Source organism: Stylophora pistillata, chromosome 1 (assembly GCF_964205215.1).
Source record: "Stylophora pistillata chromosome 1, jaStyPist1.2, whole genome shotgun sequence".
NCBI classification, from domain to species: domain Eukaryota; kingdom Metazoa; phylum Cnidaria; class Anthozoa; order Scleractinia; family Pocilloporidae; genus Stylophora; species Stylophora pistillata.
Window position 1 is genome coordinate 46,055,617 of NC_142519.1, and position 18,496 is coordinate 46,074,112.

General features: G+C 39.2%; 3 protein-coding genes and 1 long non-coding RNA gene across 5 annotated transcripts in view; 3 read left to right on the plus strand and 1 right to left on the minus strand.

Moving 5' to 3' along the window:
- The first annotated feature begins 524 nt into the window (after nt 1-524).
- LOC148742761 (uncharacterized) lies at nt 525-9,396 on the plus strand. The gene is made up of 8 exons (XM_088748470.1): nt 525-540; nt 646-765; nt 1,990-2,139; nt 4,041-4,265; nt 4,864-5,165; nt 6,317-6,667; nt 7,929-8,160; nt 8,496-9,396. Exons 1-8 carry the CDS (start codon nt 525-527, stop codon nt 8,942-8,944), a joined length of 1,845 nt encoding a protein of 614 aa, XP_088604596.1. The 3' UTR covers nt 8,945-9,396.
- Nucleotides 9,397-10,759: 1,363 nt separating this feature from the next.
- On the minus strand, nt 10,760-14,129 carry LOC148742762 (uncharacterized). Its single transcript, XR_016000989.1, has 2 exons — nt 13,642-14,129; nt 10,760-12,240 (listed from the first exon to the last, which is right to left on the minus strand). It is a non-coding gene; the product is annotated as an uncharacterized LOC148742762 (long non-coding RNA).
- LOC111330310 (protein rolling stone) lies at nt 13,096-16,619 on the plus strand. 2 transcript variants are annotated; one of them, XR_016000979.1, is made up of 3 exons: nt 13,096-13,287; nt 15,020-16,203; nt 16,294-16,619. XR_016000979.1 is itself a non-coding variant. In XM_022935148.2 (2 exons), exons 1-2 carry the CDS (start codon nt 13,201-13,203, stop codon nt 15,821-15,823), a joined length of 891 nt encoding a protein of 296 aa, XP_022790883.2. In that variant the 5' UTR covers nt 13,096-13,200; the 3' UTR covers nt 15,824-16,619. The 2 variants fall into 2 exon arrangements, 1 of the variants encoding a protein (XP_022790883.2); XM_022935148.2 differs by having other exon boundaries at nt 15,020-16,619.
- A 1,087-nt stretch (nt 16,620-17,706) lies between these two features.
- The window catches only part of LOC111330311 (protein rolling stone), a 3,003-nt gene continuing 2,213 nt past the window's right edge, over nt 17,707-18,496 (plus strand). The window contains exon 1 of the mRNA XM_022935149.2: nt 17,707-17,929. Within this exon, the coding sequence (XP_022790884.2) occupies nt 17,843-17,929 (87 nt within the window). The 5' untranslated portion in view covers nt 17,707-17,842. The remainder of the gene's footprint in view (nt 17,930-18,496) is intronic.

The following is an 18,496-nucleotide window of genomic DNA, read 5'->3' on the forward strand; positions in this document are numbered from 1 at the left end:
GTTGTTGCCATAGTAACCAAGTAAGAAATATCGTCATATAGATAAAGGGGAAAAATTGGATAACGACGGATGATGATTTTCAAATTTCACTCAAAGTCAGAGACGCCACGTGAACTCTTTAAGTCTTGAAAATAGTCTTTCAGTTTACGAAGTCTATGAAGATAATTTTATTTATCCTTCACCATAGCAGCAATTTCTGATTTCTCATTTATTGCTCAAAAAGCTTTTTATTTCGAGCTAGCAACGTGACAGGACTCGGAGCCAAGATTGTGAGGGTGACCAGTACGCCACAAGAAACAGTCAAGGTGTGATAACTGCATGTACTGGAAGAATCTACGGGATACGAGGTCGAAAAGGAATGCCAGGATATGCTGGAGGATACGCTGGGAATGCAGGTTATTGACAGATAGACAAGCACTCTTTCACAGCAGACCCCCGCCATTTGGGCAACTGATGCATCAGGGAATAAGGGCCTATGAGTTAAGCCAAAGATCACTGTATTTTTATCTTAAAGGAAGGGAAAAATGATGGACGATTTCAGTAAAAAGCATTTCTTTTCTATGTTGTTAGTTGTTAGTAGATTACTTGGGATTCCACCATTCGCTTTTATAAATTACGTTTTTGTTTTCTTCATGTTCTCCATAGGAAATGGAGGAGATGCAGGGCATCAAACAGTCAACATTAGAAGCCTGCGGGGGAAGATGAATCTTACAACATGTCGTGGAGTGGGTGGCCCCGTTGCTGCTAATGGAGAGGGAGGAGCAGGTAAGGGAATTCTGTTCGGGGTGTCAGGCTCATTTGATTAATGTTTGCTTGTAACTGATTTCTCTCCTACGAGTATACACGTATAGCATAGGCTACAATAAAAACACGCTTTATCTAGCAGCCTGAACCGATAAAGAGGATGCTAAATCTCTCAACATTTCCTCCAAATCCAAACGGTACACGATCTTCCTTTCGATCGATGAGGCAGTCATTTCGGGGGAGTCTCCCTCAACATAGTCACTATCCCCCAGCTAAAGGGTACTCGGTGAAATAGATTGTGATAAACTTTGTCTTTGCGCCTTTCCTATCATTCCACTAATACACCATTCTACGATATTAGACCAACATAACGGGAAAATTATGTGATAGAATTACACATTGGAAGAGGGAAAAAATGGACGGGAATGGGAGAAACGAAATGGCTGCACTAGAAGATCTAAGCGTTCAATTGTAGTAGGGCTCTAATACAACCTCCCGGCTAGCCTCCCGATTACCTCAATGGATAGAGCGCTGAACTGTTGTGCGGGAGGTCGGGGGTTCGCGTCCCGGCCGGACCAACACTCAAGGTCTTAAAATAATTGAGAAGAATTTTCTACCTTTCTATAACATCAAGAAATGGTTAGATATTCTAGTCTTCTCGGATAGGGACAAATAAATGGAGGTCCCGTCTCCTGCAGGGCTGGGGTAGGAGACGTTAATTTCCCACACACGAGATTACTGTGTGATGGATGTCCTCCCCTGGGATGGGAAGGGTGGGAAGGTGAGATCGATGGACTGAAGCGGTTGCCAGAGGCGCCTGATATGCTGACGTCTGTTCTCAACCTTACACTGCACCCGTAATTCAGCCTCTGGGCTACAAGTGGTCAGATATAAAACTATATTACTATATTACTGTATTACATTACTTCATCTCTAAGTCTAAAATTGCAGGCAAGTTTCTAGGATCACACCTCCTCCAATTTTTCATATGCAGGTCAAAATGTAATTAGTTTCACTGATTTAACTATGATCAGCTCCTCCAACGCAAACGAGGAATCCAGTAAAATTTGCCTGGTTCTAAACACGTGGCTTCAAAGCCAAGTCAATTTTGTACGCACGAGGTACGGATTTAAGACCCTTCCAAGCCTTACTTTTGTCATGCTTCTTTTCTACACTTTTTCATTTTTTTTAATTAAAGCTCACCTTCGAGGATTATCTTTTGATAATTTGATTTCCTTTAAACAGGAGGTCAAGGGGGACGTGGAGGAAAAGGAATTAGATGTTATCATCACCAAGTCTGTTACTTCACTGCATGTACCGGGCACTGTTACAAGGGTGGTACCTTACTAGAGGCGGCGCGCGGACCTCCTGGCGATAAAGGACCTAACGGACCAGGTTGTGTGAGTTTTTCTCTTAAACTGTGACAAAACTATAAAACTCTCCTTTGCTCAAAGCAAACCATAGCTTGGAAATTATGAACATTGAAAATAAACTACAGTTTGATAAACACGTATCTTCGATATGCAAAAAGATCAATAATCAGTTAAATGTCATGATAAGATTTAGAAAACTGATCTCTCAAGCCACTTTGGTCAAATTGTATAAAGCCTTCATCTTACCACACTTTCAGTATTATTCATCGGTGTGGCATTTCTGTAGTGTACGAAACACCGAGAAACTAGATGCTCTTAACAAAAGAAGTCTTAGGTTCATTCTAAATGATGTTGAATCTACGTATAATACTTTATTGGACAAAGTCAACTGTGTTTCTTTATATAACAGACGTATACACAATATGTTAATTTTACTTTGCAAAAGTTTATTTCTAACTAAGTATCCTATCTACATGAGGAATATGTTTACTTTTCGTAATGCCACTTATAATTTACGCGGTAACTACATTCTGAAACTCCCTGTTGCTAAGACTACTTCTTATGGCCTTCGCTCTTTTTCGTATCATGCCGTTAAACTATGGAATTCACTACCGGATAATGTTCGAACCTTGAACCTTAATGACTTTAAAAAAGCATTAGCTAGCCTTAAATTGATGTAATTTTAGAACATATTGTAACTGAATTCATATTGTATTTTTTAATATTCAGTAAATCTATTTATTTTGTTTTAGCCGTTAATCATAAATATTGCACAAGATTGTATTTTGTAATGTCATTGTATCTTATGTCAATTTCTTTTGTTATTTTTTATTTTTCTCTCGAAAAATTAGTTTTTACAAGCTACTCTTAAATTCGAGAAAAAAATCAATTTTATCTATGTATAGCTGCAATCCAGTTGCAGGAGATAGCGTAGTGGTGAGAGCACTCGCCTCCCACGACTGTGGCCCGGGTTTGATTTCTGGACCTGGCGTCACATTTGGGTTGTCTTTGTTTTTTGTTCTCGTCTTTGCTCCTAGAGATTTTTCTCCGGGTCCTCCGCTTTTCCTCCCTCCGCAAAAGCCAACATTCCAAATTCCAATTCGACCTGGAGTCGAGTGTTTTTAATGTGAACCATTGGCTCGGAAGATTGGGCAACCACTTCTTACATAATAGACTTTAAATAAACTATTTATTATAACTGCTCCAGAGAGAGAGTAGAAACCATCCACATATCATAGCACGCTATAGCTTGGATAATTTCGCTACCCTAAGGATCTGAGAGAGTAGAAACTTCCCACAGATCAGATCGCTCATTAGCAAAAATCCATTGCTACTTAATTGCTCCTCGGAGACAGTGGAGACTTTCCTTATATCAGAACAATCAATAGCAAACATCTTTTTTCTAGCAAACAACTCTTAAGATATGGTGGAAATACTTCCTAAATGAGAACAAGGTATACCTTACACCATGTTGCTAACCAGCCAGCTGCTCTAAGAAGAGGGCAGATAGCGAAGAAATTGAGCAAAAATGTCTCACGTTAGATTTTATCAAAATACTTTGATGATAGTTGTTTTCACTGTAGCCTACGAGGAACCTGTTTGACTGCTTCTAAACGCATTTTCTCGTCAAATAAGACATATATTGCTAGTTCAATCTGACAAAGGATGCTGCAGGAGCAACATCCTGGAATCATGAACTAGTTAACAGACTGAGTGAACGCTGAATATCCATCATGATCTTACGTACTGAGAGAGTAACTGTCTGACTTGTTTATTGACTGATTGACTGACTGACTCACCTTTGGACTGACTATGCCATTGCTTTCAGGTTGACTAATTTATAATATCGGTTATATTTCATTGACTTATGGTTCGAACTCAGTTAGTTCGAATGTCATAACATTTATTCTTATTATATTGTAGCATTGGTAATGCCTGGTACTAATGGTGAAGTAGAAGACTCCTACCTTCAAAAGTCAGAGCTCAGTCGTGCACAAAAAGATCAGTATCCATTGCCGCTGTTGAAGGTAATAACGAAATATGCTGAAGACCTTGTCTGGGCAAACGAGACAGCAAATGCCGAAGCTGTGTTGAACTTTTTAGTCAACGTAACGGAAGGAAGATCAGACTCATCGGAACTGAGAAAACGTTAGTATAATTATCACAGAGAATTCCCTCAATACAAAAAAAAAACCATACGTTTGGACAGCAGCTAAAGTCCATTTCCAACACAAAGACTAAACTTACACAATGATGCTATTGCATCGGTAAGTTCTGTGATTTGTAAATTTCCGGTTCCCTTTCAGGGATTCTCCGCGTACGAGTTATCTATTGAAGTACTTTTACCTATGTAAAATGATAAGCTAATATGGTCTCCATGATTAGTTTGCCAATTGACCCTTATTCGTCTTCTGCATGGGAAACATATCTGTTATCATTGCATACCACGTTTACCCTGTTTCTATGTTGAAGTAACACCGTAGTTTTGCCCCCTTGTTCTCCTTTATGACATCATCATAAACATAATCATTTCAATCAATGTTTAAATAATATTTTTAAATTGCTCTTTAAAAAGGGCAGTTGTTTTCAAATTGAATCGAATAGAGAAAGAACTAGAATTGGGGCCCATGCTTCTTCTGTCATTTCCCAGACCTTTAAGATGGGAGTATTCATTTCATCGGCGTATATAAAAATAGATAGAACAATGCTTCCTGAAACTAATTTGACTTATTCCTTCTTGAACTAGTTGCACAACAAATGCTGACATTCCTAAATGCTGAAGGATTTGACAGATTTGGAAATAATGAGTTGTTTGCTCCTCTGATTAAATGGGAAAGATTCAAGACGCAGCTGACAGCTCTGAGAGACAACGCTAGGGATTACGAAGTTGCTTACAATGGAATTCAGGCATCGATTCAACAAAATAATGGGATAAAACAAATAGCACAAACTATTTCTATGGCCGCCAGGATTCAGGTCGACAGTCAAAAATCCAGACTTCAATTGGCTAGAACAACAGCAATAAGCGAGAAAAACGCTTACGTCCAAGTATGCGCGGCAAATTATTTTGTTATATCGTAGATCTAAGCAGATTTAGTCGTATGATGATCATATTGAATGATATCTGGGTGTTTAGAAGGACTGGGAACTAGTCTGACCATGAGGTCAGATAGACCGCCATGTTGTTTTGTCGTAATGATGTAGCTTGTGATTTCGTTAAAGTTAATGAGTTAAATTTGTGAAGAACTGTTTTGCTTCGAACCCGGAACTCGTTCGGAGAAACACTGGGTGCGCGGAGATATTGAATTTCTCTCCGAGTGCTCAAGTAGATATCTCAGGAGTAAGAGCAGCGAACGAGTCAGATGTGGAGTTGAACACGAGAAGAGAAATTCTACCTCTACAAGCAACCATGTATTATTTTCTTTCTTATAAACACGATAGGCGTTTAACGACAAGAAAATCCGATAAATGACCCTAGATTTAGAGCGGTAAAAGCTTTTCAAATCATCCATCAACCAGACTAAGTGGCCCGAAGGGCGAGTAACGTGTCAGCAGCTGATTGGTGGTAGCGTTCACACGTAAAAATACTATCGAAATTTTACTCTTGTACAGTTACGACTTTTAGCAGGACTGCAAAACACCGAAGTTTATGCATTAAAGTGTTTTATTCCTCTTTCTACCAAGCTCGTTTATTGGTTGGGTTTTACTAAAGCAGCCAAGATCAACCTATTACGTTAAAGTTAGTTTCGAATGTTGTGATATTTTCTCATGCATGTTTTTGTTGTTTAGTCTGTTGTTGTTCTTCATGTTAGCGTAAGCTTGCTAACCCCTTGTTTTTTGGTTCATCCCATCTTATCTCATCTGATTAACCATGTTGCGGTGAGTCTGCTCAGAAACAGATGACGGGTGACTTCAAAATGTGGTAAGAAACGGAAAGGTGGCACACGAAGCTCAGCGGAGTGAGTCACGATGTTCTTACCACATGGCCGCCGGGATTCTATTCTATATTCTTATGTGAAACATGGAAACTGTTTGTTTTGTATGTTTTGTTTTCGTATGTTAAAAAGGTTTGATTTTGACCCCGTTTTTGCGTCTTTCCTCTAATAGATTATAAGTAATAACCAATCAAAATGCTTTTGTACATCTCAGTTTATTATGTAATTTCATGATGTGATTTTATTTGCTTTTTGTTGGATTAGGCTATCACTCAACTGGAACTCAACATGAATGCCTCTCTAACAACACTACTCAATGAGCTACCTGACGGAGATGAAGACACAGAGTTCACTAAGCAAGACCTCTTAGTTGTACTCCAAGGACTCGCAGGGATTGCCGCTACAATTCCAGTAAAAGATCCCTTAACTGCTGCTGCTACCACTTTCAGAGTGCTTAGGAATTTTGCAACTCAGTGTAACACTGGGACACTTCAACAAAACAGAGACAAACTCTTAAAGTGGCTAACATTTGGTAAGAATTATGCTGCCCTTAAGGATTCAAGTGAACTGGATTTTACCAGATTGGATGTAGAAGCTGTACCGGAAATCATGAGGGTAAATTACCTTAGAATGATCAAAATTACTTGCTACGAGTTTCGGGCCATCTTAAATTTGTGCAAGAACGTTTTTTTAAAGTTTAATTAATTAAGAAGTGAACTATGTGTGAGAGACATACAGACATACATACATACATTATATTGAACACATCCCCGTCTGGGGCTTTTCATTGAACAATTACATAATTTACATATCTGGTACTATACATACAAAACTAACTAATAACACGTTATATACGATATAAATTGCTTATAACTTTAAAAATAGAATGCTTATTTAAAAAAGAGTCATTCACGAGATACCTAATTAAAGCTCTCTTAAAAGAAGCTGGTTTTTCATATAGTTTCAATCTTGGGTCAAGTTTATTCCAGATGGCTACACTTCTTTAATAAAAGATCCTCTGACCTGTTGTAGTTTTAAAAAGAGGAATGTTAAGTTGTTGAAAGTTCCTAGTTATACGCCCAGATACGCTGCCTCTTGTTACAAGCTCGGATGTCAAATATTCAGGCGATTGGCCCGTTATACATTTAAATGATAAAGTAGCATCACGATAGTACAGGATTGTTTTTACCGGTAGCCAGCGTAGATTCCTTAATGTGGAAGAAATATGATCATACTTCTTTACATTGCAAATAATTCGGGCGGCAAAATTTTGAACATATTGTAGCTTATGAACATTACAAGCTGATGTGGACGACCATACTGACGAACAGTAGTACATCTTACTAAAAGCAAGTGCGTTGATTATAGTTTCAAGCAGATCTTTGTTAAAAGCGAATCTAATGCGGCTTAGTTGGGATAGTTTCGACATGCAAAATGAGACAGTCGCAGAGATATGATTGTCAAAGGATAGTGTGGGATCGAAAGTAACACCAAGGTCTCCGTGACTGTTTGAGCTGGGATGATTTTCTTTCCAAGCAGGGACAATTTAAAGTCTGGTACTCTAAGAGACATTCTTCGACTGCCAAAGACCATGATCTACTGATTTAAATACGTAACGGTTCGATAGAATTTCAAGTTCATATGAATTCCTAATGCAGATGAGGTTCTAGTCTAATGTTGACTTTTGCAGGTGAGAATCTTCGGTTTATCTATGTCAAGGCAAACTTTCAAAAATTTTAGTACGAACTTTTTTCTCCAAAATGAGATAAAGGGTAGCCAAAAATTAATGAAAATTTTTTCCTGCAAATTTGCCACTAATATCTGCAAGTATTCAAAGAGCACTCATCTTCTATTTCGTTTCGTACTTTTTTCTAAGGCCAATCTAGAAATTAACAAGGAAGGACTTATAGCGGACCTTGGCTGTATGGTAGACGAGGCATCAGCTGCATTCAAACTGCAGATGGAAAGCTTTTTTATTTCTGGTGCAGCAAGGATTGACCTAATAGCAAAAGTAATTGACCTGGAAAATGCCATTGGCGGATACAATTTTGACATCCTAAATCTGGAGGCAACTTCTAATGAGCTGGCGAGTCTTCGTGGCGTTGGCAGTAAGATTCATTGTTTTACAAAGAAATCAATTGATAATTATTGTTAGAAGTAGGTTCTTCACAAAATTGTTTCCCCTTAATTGGACCTAAATCAAACTGACACAAAAGCATAGTCTGGGACAAACCTGCTACCAGTCTCCAGCCTTAGCTTACGTTACTGTAATCCTCAGCGGGTTGTTTATGTTGGGCCGCTTCACATCTAACATACCCAAAAGATTATATTCTCTCGACATACCCTATTCGCTGTAGTCATTCATTTATCCCAAGTATGCATTTATCTTAAACTAATAGTCATTGTCACGTTTAACATTATTACCTTCGATTTATTCATTTAGGTTCGCCTATTGCTGAAAATGTAGAGCAGATTTTTCTTGATGATCTCCTGACCTCTTATCAGCAGATGGAAACCAGTTTCACCAAGAATCTCATTCAGTTATACAAAGGCTTTGAGTTCCGCACACTCTGGAATGTAGAAGAAACCCTAAAAAATCACCAAGGACTGGCGGTTGGGGCTGCTCCGGGTACTGGACAACTGCGAGGAGTTTTGGAGTTGAGCAATGCTTTGACGGCATTCGATTCCATTCTGATGCAGGGACAGCAATGCTTTTCACAGTTTATTCACCAAACCAGCACTCACAAGTGGTCTTTTAACAATACCATGCACCCTTTAGTAAGTATCTTTGCAAAGGCAGAAGAAGATGATGAAAATGAGTTTAAAGTTTTATCAAAACAGAAAGAAGTAGTGGCAAGTAAAGAGTTTTGGGACAAATGGTCACCCGTCTGAGGTGGGGCGGGGGGGGTTACCTCCTCGAAAGTGGCTGATGGGGATGAAGCGCTGAATAAATTTTCAATAGAGTTATTGTAGAATGGGGTCTCGCATTATCGGGATTTTGGGGACAGAAAAACCTGGAGGTAGGGATTAAAAAATGGGAAGATTCGCGGCTTAAAATTTGTTGCATTTGCCTAAAAGGTGGCTGACATGGGGTCTTTTAATAGCCCCAGAATAGACTATGGTGAAGTAGGGGTTTTGAGGGGTTAACACCACCTACAAAGAAAAATTTGATCATGACCCAAGCCCCTCAGCCCCCGGTAATTGTTTTTTTTTTTGACTCGCAAACCATTCAATTGCAACAATTCAGGGTGCAGTCCTTCTGCAAAATGTCACCAGGTTTTTCCACCTGGTTTATCAAGCACTTTGTTTCTTGCTAATGAAAACCTATTGATTCCTTTTTTTTTTCTATCTTTAGTTGTTTAGTGACTTGCACAATGGCAAAGCGAGATTTGATTTATCCATAAACGACAGTTGTAGCAATTGCTACAATATACGCTTACTGGAGGTTAGTTTAGAAGCTCAAGAACAGAATTAAACAATTTATCTATCCATTCATCCTTCCGCCGAAAAACGAGTCACTCTTCGCGTAATTTCTTTAGAGAAGGCGCATTAACTTACCGACTATCAATTATCTGTCTCTCTGTCTGTCCAACTCTTTGCATTTTCTCTAATGAAATTACTACCGTGACTAAAATTAATTTTACATTGTAGATGTATATTGAGCTCTATGGGAACGAATATCAAAACGAAAACAACCTCCCAGGAAGAGTTTATCTTGGATTAAGACATTCGACAGGGTCGTACTTTAGAGATGGAAATGGAACAGTGAAGGAATTCCGGCAGCCTTTGTCGTTACAGTATCGAACGTTCGAGTTCAACCGCTTTGCAATTACTGACACCGCTCAATGTACAGCAGCGCAATTGGCTGGAAACGGTGGGTATTTTTATCCAGCGTATACACCGAATCAAAATATGGCTTCCAATATAAATTGCCATTGTTCTGGACTCACTAGCGTCGTATTCACATGGAAATACAAAAGGTTTATCACATCTGTGAGAGGCCAGGGAGTCCAGAACAATGGCAATTCAGATTGGACGCCATATTTCGTTTCGGTGTATGAAAAGATTAGGCCAGTCCAGTTTAATGCACCATTGAAAAAATCTAAGAGCTATTTATTTGGAATAAACTGTCCCATGAATCCTGCAATCATCACACACAATGATTTTAGTATATTTATACGCTTCTCTCGATGGTTTCATGAACCAACTATCTTTAAAGAGCCTTTAGGACAGTTTTCTGTGGTTATAGGTGGCCTGACTTATGAGTTCCTTAGAGTGAACATAAAGAAAAGCACTTAACGGACGAATTTTTTGTGAGCTTCTCTTAGATTTATCATCAGTTATTACGTTACGAACATACAAATATCAAAATGCGGTATTTTTTCTATCTGGTAATTCTGGGACCCCTGAGACCAACAAACACCGTTAAGATTAGATCAGGTCTTGGCCATTATATCGTAGATGTAAAAGCAGATTTATTTTGCTCTTGAATACAAGACGTTTCATTAAAGCTTTTTACTCTCAAGATCTCATTGGTAATTCTCCTTGCTGTCTGCCATATAATTAACAATTGTTCTACGAGCGCGCGTTGAATATGAGATGATAGATTGCCAACTCGGCGCTACGCGCCTCGTTGGCTATAATCATCTCATATTCAACAAGCGCGAGTGGAATAACTGTTTTATTAAAAAAAACGCCCCCAAGATATTAGAAAAATCTTCTCGACTTTATTTCGTAAGAAGAAACTGGATGTTACAATGTACAGATATTAGATTCTGGTATATTGGCTGGGGTGGATCCAGAGGTGGCTCGGGTGGTTCGTTCTAACCCCCTAAATCTTCCCTCAGAACGCTGGAAATCATGTTTCCAAAGACCTAATTTTGAAAATCTCAGACCCGTCAGGAGAGGGACAATTCTCTGAACCCCCCTTGACTAAATTCTGGATCCGCCCCAGATTGGCTCATATACCATAATGGCTAAGCCAATAAAAAGTCTTGAATTGCATTATCCAATGATCCAGTTTTTAATAATTGTCAATATATAGTTTTAGCCAAACCTAAAAGCGTAGCTCCCAAGTTCGTAATATTAATGATAACATAAAAGATGTGCATTTTCCAAGACTCGCCTTAGACACCCCTCCCTTCGTTTTGATAGTCTTCCCTACCCTACCCTACCCGTGCAATCTAAAGGCACTTACGTACGTACGCTCAGTCAGTCACGTGACAACCAAACCAAAAGAGGTTGACCATATTCCATCGGCATGGGGCTCTGCCCCACGGGCGCGAAGCGCGCATGGGAGCCCCGCTATGATGTTACTTCAGAAAAGCTGGTATTAGATCAAGTAATAATCCCCTCATTGATATTTTTCCTTCATCCCCTGCTACTCGATATTATTTCGATATTGTAAGGAGATATTCTGTTTTCGTCACCTATGGGAGTTGAAGTGCTACTGGCAGTGTTGAACGCTGTAAAACGCCTCATGATACGCACTTTCCTTTTTGTGACCTATCCAGGGGATTCTTCTTTCTGTTTGGGAGAGGACGACGTACGGTTGGTACCAATGTGCTGCCATTACCTCAGCGGAGATTCGTGTGATGATACACTCAGCGGAGGAAATGAGTGCCAAAGTCCATTTGGAACGTACGAGTTGATTATGCCAAAAGACGATCAACTTACTTGTTCAACGGAAAGTACACAAATAACGAACAAAAACTGCAAAGATTTTGATGTGAGTGACTACTTTAGAAACATTTTAATTGTTACTGTTTTTTTTTTTAATCGTGCAGGATCGGACTTTTCCTAGTTTATTGTGGTTTTCGTATAGGCTGGATGCAGTTTTGTCTTCAGCGGGGAGGGCTTAGAATGAGGACAAATAAATTGTTACTTATCATACACCCAATAATTTACCCGGTCTCATAGTAATTGCAGTGCTTACCTCAAGCGGTCAGGACGGCAACGACGAGGGAGAAGTCGATAAGAAAATTAATTTATCTTTTCAATTAACTTACGTATAACTTGCCATCCGGATTTCCGTTCTTAGACCACGCAAATTTTGTTGTTTTGCCGAGGGCAGCTGAGAAATGTACAAAGTTTTAAGACGCACTTGCTGAGCTATTCAGTTCTGCTCAGTGCATCTTTTGTTAGGGCGCGTCCTCACTGCCATCGCCGTCGTGGTTTGTTTACGGTCCCTAATAACAAAGAGAAAAAGAGCACAAAATGATATGAGTAATAATAATTAAAAAAAACAATCATATGCAGAGTGGGCTAAAATATTTTTAAAAAGAAACTGAATTTAACTGAAAAACTATTGCAAGAGAACAGAATACATAAACTATTTTGAGCTGAAGGCATCTGATTTCCTTTATTTCTTTCTTGCTATCTTTCTTTGTTTTTTCTTTGACAGCGTACCATTTATACCAATATGAATATCTGGGTACTCAATCTGCTCTGGACCGATCAGTATCCTACTGCGCCAGACGATTCTAGATGTGGTCATTCTGCTCTTACGAAGTCTGCTGTGAGGCGCCCTCGAAAGAAACTGAGTTTAAAAAAGAATTCACGATGAACTCATTAAAACACGGTGAACTCGAGTATGAATTAGACCGAGCAAAGTGAAATAATTTAGAGACGCACTGATAATTAGATGAATAAAATAGGAAATTCACTGTACGATCTCACGTTAATCTTGTTGAAGTTATTTTGGGTATCGCTTTTGCATTCTTTTTAAGGCCACTATCCAAACCTGCCGTGACGCGCACAAATATTACTTCCGTTCATTTTCATGGAAAGGAAGCGCCGAAATCTGTGGACTTGGTTCATGCGTTAAACTTAAACTTTGTCCGCTCCGATAACAAAGAGACGGAGGCCTCTCTTGGATTTTGCCTCATCAACCAACTCTCTTGATCTCCTAGGTCATGCTCCTTACATATATATGTTACTATTTTCTCTGCGTCCTCCGGCATATTCGACATTCTGTGAACGTGTCATGTGATTGGATTGTTTGGATTTCCGCCCACACTACATTCTTAATTCAATTTGTCACAAATTGTAGAGCGCGTGACATTCTTCATTTTTGCGGTTCATCCTAATTCCTGTGACAAGGCCACGTCCGTCAAAATAGAAAAGAAACTTGTTTGCTACCAGAAGAAATGTGTTGGAGTGTATTTCGCAGAGAATTTCGCCTGGTTAATTTTCGTTTGCTGTATCCTAACTCGGAGGATTTTGCTCAATCTCCAGTAAGTAAGGCTCCTCACTGTCATACAAATTACTTTGGATTGCTTCGCTTCGATACTATTTGCACATTTTAGTAATGATTCAAGCGGTAATTGAGAGCCGAATCTCGTAAAACACATCTTTACCGTTTATCACGTAAATGAAAAAAGGGAGAAAATCGTGTGAGCTACCCGATGTTATTGACACATAAATTTGGGTTTGACTGCCATGAATATCGCCTGAATACTGTCCATATCTAAAATATTCGTCTCCGAATGTATTATAAGTATGTTGACATCAGATATCTGATGTTAACACAGGCTGTCAGTCATAATCCCCTTATTTTAGTCACAGACTGAAATATATCGATTACAAACCTTTCGAAGTGAGCTATCTCAGCATACCGTGACTTGGTTGATATGAAAGTGCATCGTAATTCCTGCGTAACTAACTTCAAGTATTGAAATGGCAAACAGTTCGTCGTGTATCTATTTGTGGTAAGGCATTGATAGAAGCTATTAAGTTGTAATCTGTTGTAGGTACCAACTTAAGCAGTGTCACTTCGTGATCAGGTTACATATTTCCCGATCACAAACAAAGCAAAACTCGGTGAAATATGTTCTTGTTAGCTTCCGACCGTCATAATTATGCCCGTCAGAGGAACGCAAACATGGTGATCGATACAAAGCCTTGTGGATTTGAGTAAAACATTTCTTCGAATAACTCCCGCTTGAAACATCGCACAGACCTGAATCTTTGCGAGACTGTTTGAAAATTCTTCTTCTTTTATCTCGTTCGTTCTTGACTTTATTCGTTGAATGGTTTGATGACGGTGCGGCAGTTAATAATTCGGTAATATCAGTAATAGACCATTCCAAGTTTACCGGCGCCATTTTGCCGAGAGTGCAGAACTGTTGGGGCGAGCGCAAAATGTACAGTGAATGTATTGAACACGTCGGGAGATTGATGCTCGATAATTTTAGGAAGGTTGACATTCAGCAATTTCTATAAATTACGAAGTAAAAATACCCAGCAAAAGATGTTGCCGAAATCTTATATTTAGTTTTTCATACAAATGCCATTAAATTTTCCCGCGTACTGCGGCTTGGTTTTACAGATAATTATTCGGAAAATCAAAATCTTGATTTGCAGCTTTTTTCGTGAGACTTCATTTCTCAAATTTAATCGGTAAACTGGTATCTTTAGTTTGTAATTCATGGAAATTGCCCAATGTCAACCTTCCTCAAATTATCGAGCATCAATCCCTCGACTTTTTCCATATATTCACAGTACATTTTGCGCTCGCCTCAGCAGTTTTGCAAAATGGCACCGGTAACCTAGACATGGTCTATTGCATGCTTATGAAGATGATGAGGAAGGCACTGTTATTGCCGAAAATAATCATAAACACGCACAGTAGTACACGCACAGTAGTACACGCACAGTAGTACACGCACAGTAGTACACGCACAGTAGTACACGCACAGTAGTACACGCACAGTACTTGTCTAGTTGAGTTTTTTTTGTTTATGTTTTTTATTTTGTCTCTTTATTTTTTTCTTACTCGTGAGGGACTGGTACGTTATTGTATATTGCCTAAGGAGGAGGAGGGGGATCTGAGGAGGTCGGAGGGTTTTTGTTGTGTCCGACCTCCCCTCCCCCCTCCCGTGGGGACGTGGTCCGAAAATCACAGTGATATGAAATGAACGATTTACGATTGAAATATGCTCATGCTATTATTTTATATTTTCCCAGTGGTTTGGAATATTGACCGTTCTGCAGTATCGTTTCATCGTCACTCTATTCTGCCTTGGCACATTAATAGCGAGTGGAATTAATTACCGAAGAAACGGACCCAAATGGCTCATTTATCTGACCAATTGGAGTTTCTCTTTCATCACAGTATACTTCATTTGTGCTTGCATACTCACAGCCATTCATTACAAGAAACAAAGGAAAATGGGAAAAAATACTGTCCAATATAGCATGGAAACTACAACAGAAGAGGCTCCACAACCAATGGAAGATAAGATTAAGAACGAATGTAGAGAAGAACCTGGCCAGGGAGATGATGACACTTTTTCCACTGATGGCAATTTTAAAGCAACAATGGAGACCCCAATGTATTGGTACCACAAGGCCCTGTGGGTGATATATAACATTGCGGCGGCTGCCGCCCTTCTTGTTACTTTATCGTTCTGGACGGTCATATCCAGAAGTAACCCAAGCGCCATTTCAGTCATTGTACATGGCGTTAATTCCATCCTCATGGTGGCTGAAACCATGCTAAGCTCAATGCCCGTGCGTTTATTCCACGTCATCTACCCCATGTTCTATGAAATAGCCTACATCGTATTTACGGTGATTTACTGGGCGTCCGCTGGCACTAACTCGTTTGGCGGGAGTTTTATCTACCCCCAGACCGACTACTCAGGGAGACCAGTCTTCTCTGCTGTTTCACTGATTTGCTTATTCTTTATTGTCCTTCCATTTTGTCAAAGTATTTTGTTTTGTTTCTATCGCATACGAGTCTGGCTGGAGACTAAGTATGACAGATAGATAAAAATTACGATTGTATCAAAAGTCACAAAACAGGACCAGTCTAGATTGTTATTTCACAAAAAGCACTTCAAGCGAGAACACATAAAACTGAGTGCTGATTGTTCCAGCTTTGGTTTAAAGCATGTACACGACCACCTTTCCGTAAAAGAATATGTCGCTATTCGTAGGTTTTGATGGATGAAGTTTCGCCCTCTTATAATTTTTTCTTTTCTCTTTGCGGAGGGTGCATTTTGAGAAGTTTGAAGTTAATTTGTGTGTGCCCAGACCAAGTTTTCATTAAGTTTTTAAGCTCTCCAAAACATTTTGTAAATTAATGTACCTCCTACCCCTTCAGTTTTGTCACGTCCTCATTGCTGTCGCCTTCGTGCTTTTCTTCGGTTCCTAAAAGGCTCCGTTTGGAACAGAGGGAAGTGGTGGGGGAGGGGAGGGAGGGGGGTGGAGGTCATACGACTTCGTTGCTAGCTTAGGGTAGTACACCTCTCTCCCCCTCTAGGCCTAAACTCATTAATGAGCTCTCATGGTTGGCTACTGCGAGAAATACTCAATTGGAAAATTTAAACAAATAGATAAACGGCAGTTAATGGTTAACTTTTTTTTCTCTCGTCTAAAGGTGGCTGAACATAGTTTTTGACACCTGTGTTTCTTTCATCATTTCCTCTAAAACCCTTGATCTCTCGGTCGCCAAAACTGGCAGCAAGAAAGTTAACTACACAAACTTTTTTTTTGATAGTTAAGCTGACGTATGTGCCGTTTCCATGGCGACATGAATAAATAAAAACAGGCCTTTAAAATCGATTTTGTTCATTTGTACAAAATCTAGTCATTAGTTTTTCTTTATAATTTGCATGCAACGAGCTTGTAACGATACTTATAAGTTAACACCATTTTGCTAACAATCTAACCGAGAGATCTCTAACTATCCCTTGTTGAAGGTTCACTCGATTATCTAGATTTTCTTATGTTTAAAATCCATTTTTTCAATACTCCAGTTACCTATTACCTAAAGTACTTTCTTGCCAAATTTCGTGAAATTCTAATGAGTGGTTCTCAAGAAATAGGCATGAAATTTCCGAGAAAGCAATTTTCCATTCAATCGCAATTTTTTGACTTACTACGCGCGCGCTACATTTAACTGGGCTCTCTCGGTAACGACGAAAAAGCTGAGAATTGTAGGGTTCTTTGCACCGTTAACTTTTCTAATATACACCGAATGCAAATATGGCGTCCAATTTGAATTGCCATTGTTCTGGACTGACTAGCCTCGTCTTCACGTGGAAATACAAAAGGATTATTACATGTGTGAGAGGCCAGTCCAGAACAATGGTAACTCAAACTGGACGCCATATTTGCATTTGGTGTATATCTTTGTAAAAAAAGATTAAAGCCCTCAATACACTGCGACAACTATAGAGAAAAATAGCACAGATAGTGCGGATACGTGTTCAGAAAATAAAATGACCGCTCTTTTGACGGCATGTTTGTTTTTTATAATCCTTGTGCGCGCGCTGAGTCGCATCAGCAAAAGCGCGGGCGAAAACTGTGTTCAGCCACCTTAAAATCTTTTGAATAGGGACACTTGTGAAACAAAAGCTCGAGCATTTCTATTTCCATACCGCTTCTCGTCGTGTGTGTCATTGCCAGTTCTCGAAAAAATTAAATAGTGGCCTCACACAGCACCGGAATTTTCTCTCGTCAGTTGTCTGGGCTGTAGGGAGTATAAAAGAAGGGAGTAAGTCTTGACGATACAGGACCGTAAAGGCTGAAATCTGAGAGTGTGTATGACTTGACAAGGTCACTTGTAGATAGGACACTAAAAAGGGTTTATCAGATGTTCTGCTCCAGCACCGACATGTAAAAATGTTCTATTTCCGTAGGTAAGCGCAGCTGATCATTCAAGCTTGTTTACATAAAAGCATTTCGATACGCTTGGCGAACTTTAACATTGCATGATCATGTAATCATCTTTCAAACAAACATCAAAGTTATTTTAAAGCCAACGAGAGATCATTGGAAATAATGTGCTGTAAGATACTTCGCAACGAATTCCGTCTCGTTCAGGCCCGTCTATTGTATCCAAATGCAGAGGACTTTGTTCAGTCACCGGTAAGTTCATCTTGATAAAGAGCGCATCTGGTTATTACGATGCAAGAGTAATTATGTTATATCGCTTGCTGTTCGTGCTTCAGGGCATTTAAAGCTAATGGCGAGCTCAGACTGTGTGCCTCTATCGTAGATAAGCTTTCAGACACATAAATAATTGTTTCTCTATTTATCATCTAACAAGTGGAATCGTTTTTTAGGATTTACGGCCGAATCAGGACAACTCGCAATTGAGTATTTCACGTGTGAATTCCTTTTAGGCCGTCTTATTGAATGCCTTCGTTTAGCAAATTTCTCTTTCTCTAATCGAGAGTAGACATTTATCATGAATTATTACAATGTATTTTGAATGGGAATGTTTGATTCTACTGTATAATAAGTCGAATACTTTGTGTCTTCAGATTTGAGTTGTTTAATTGTATGTTCACAAGACAACCCATTTTGCACGTCGAGACATCCATAAATATTTGCATGTTTTCACTCGTTGATTATTAACCTATCAAGGAAAGATCGGCGTCAAATTACTGTTCCATGAATACTACGCGAAAACGAAAATCACGACTTTTTTTG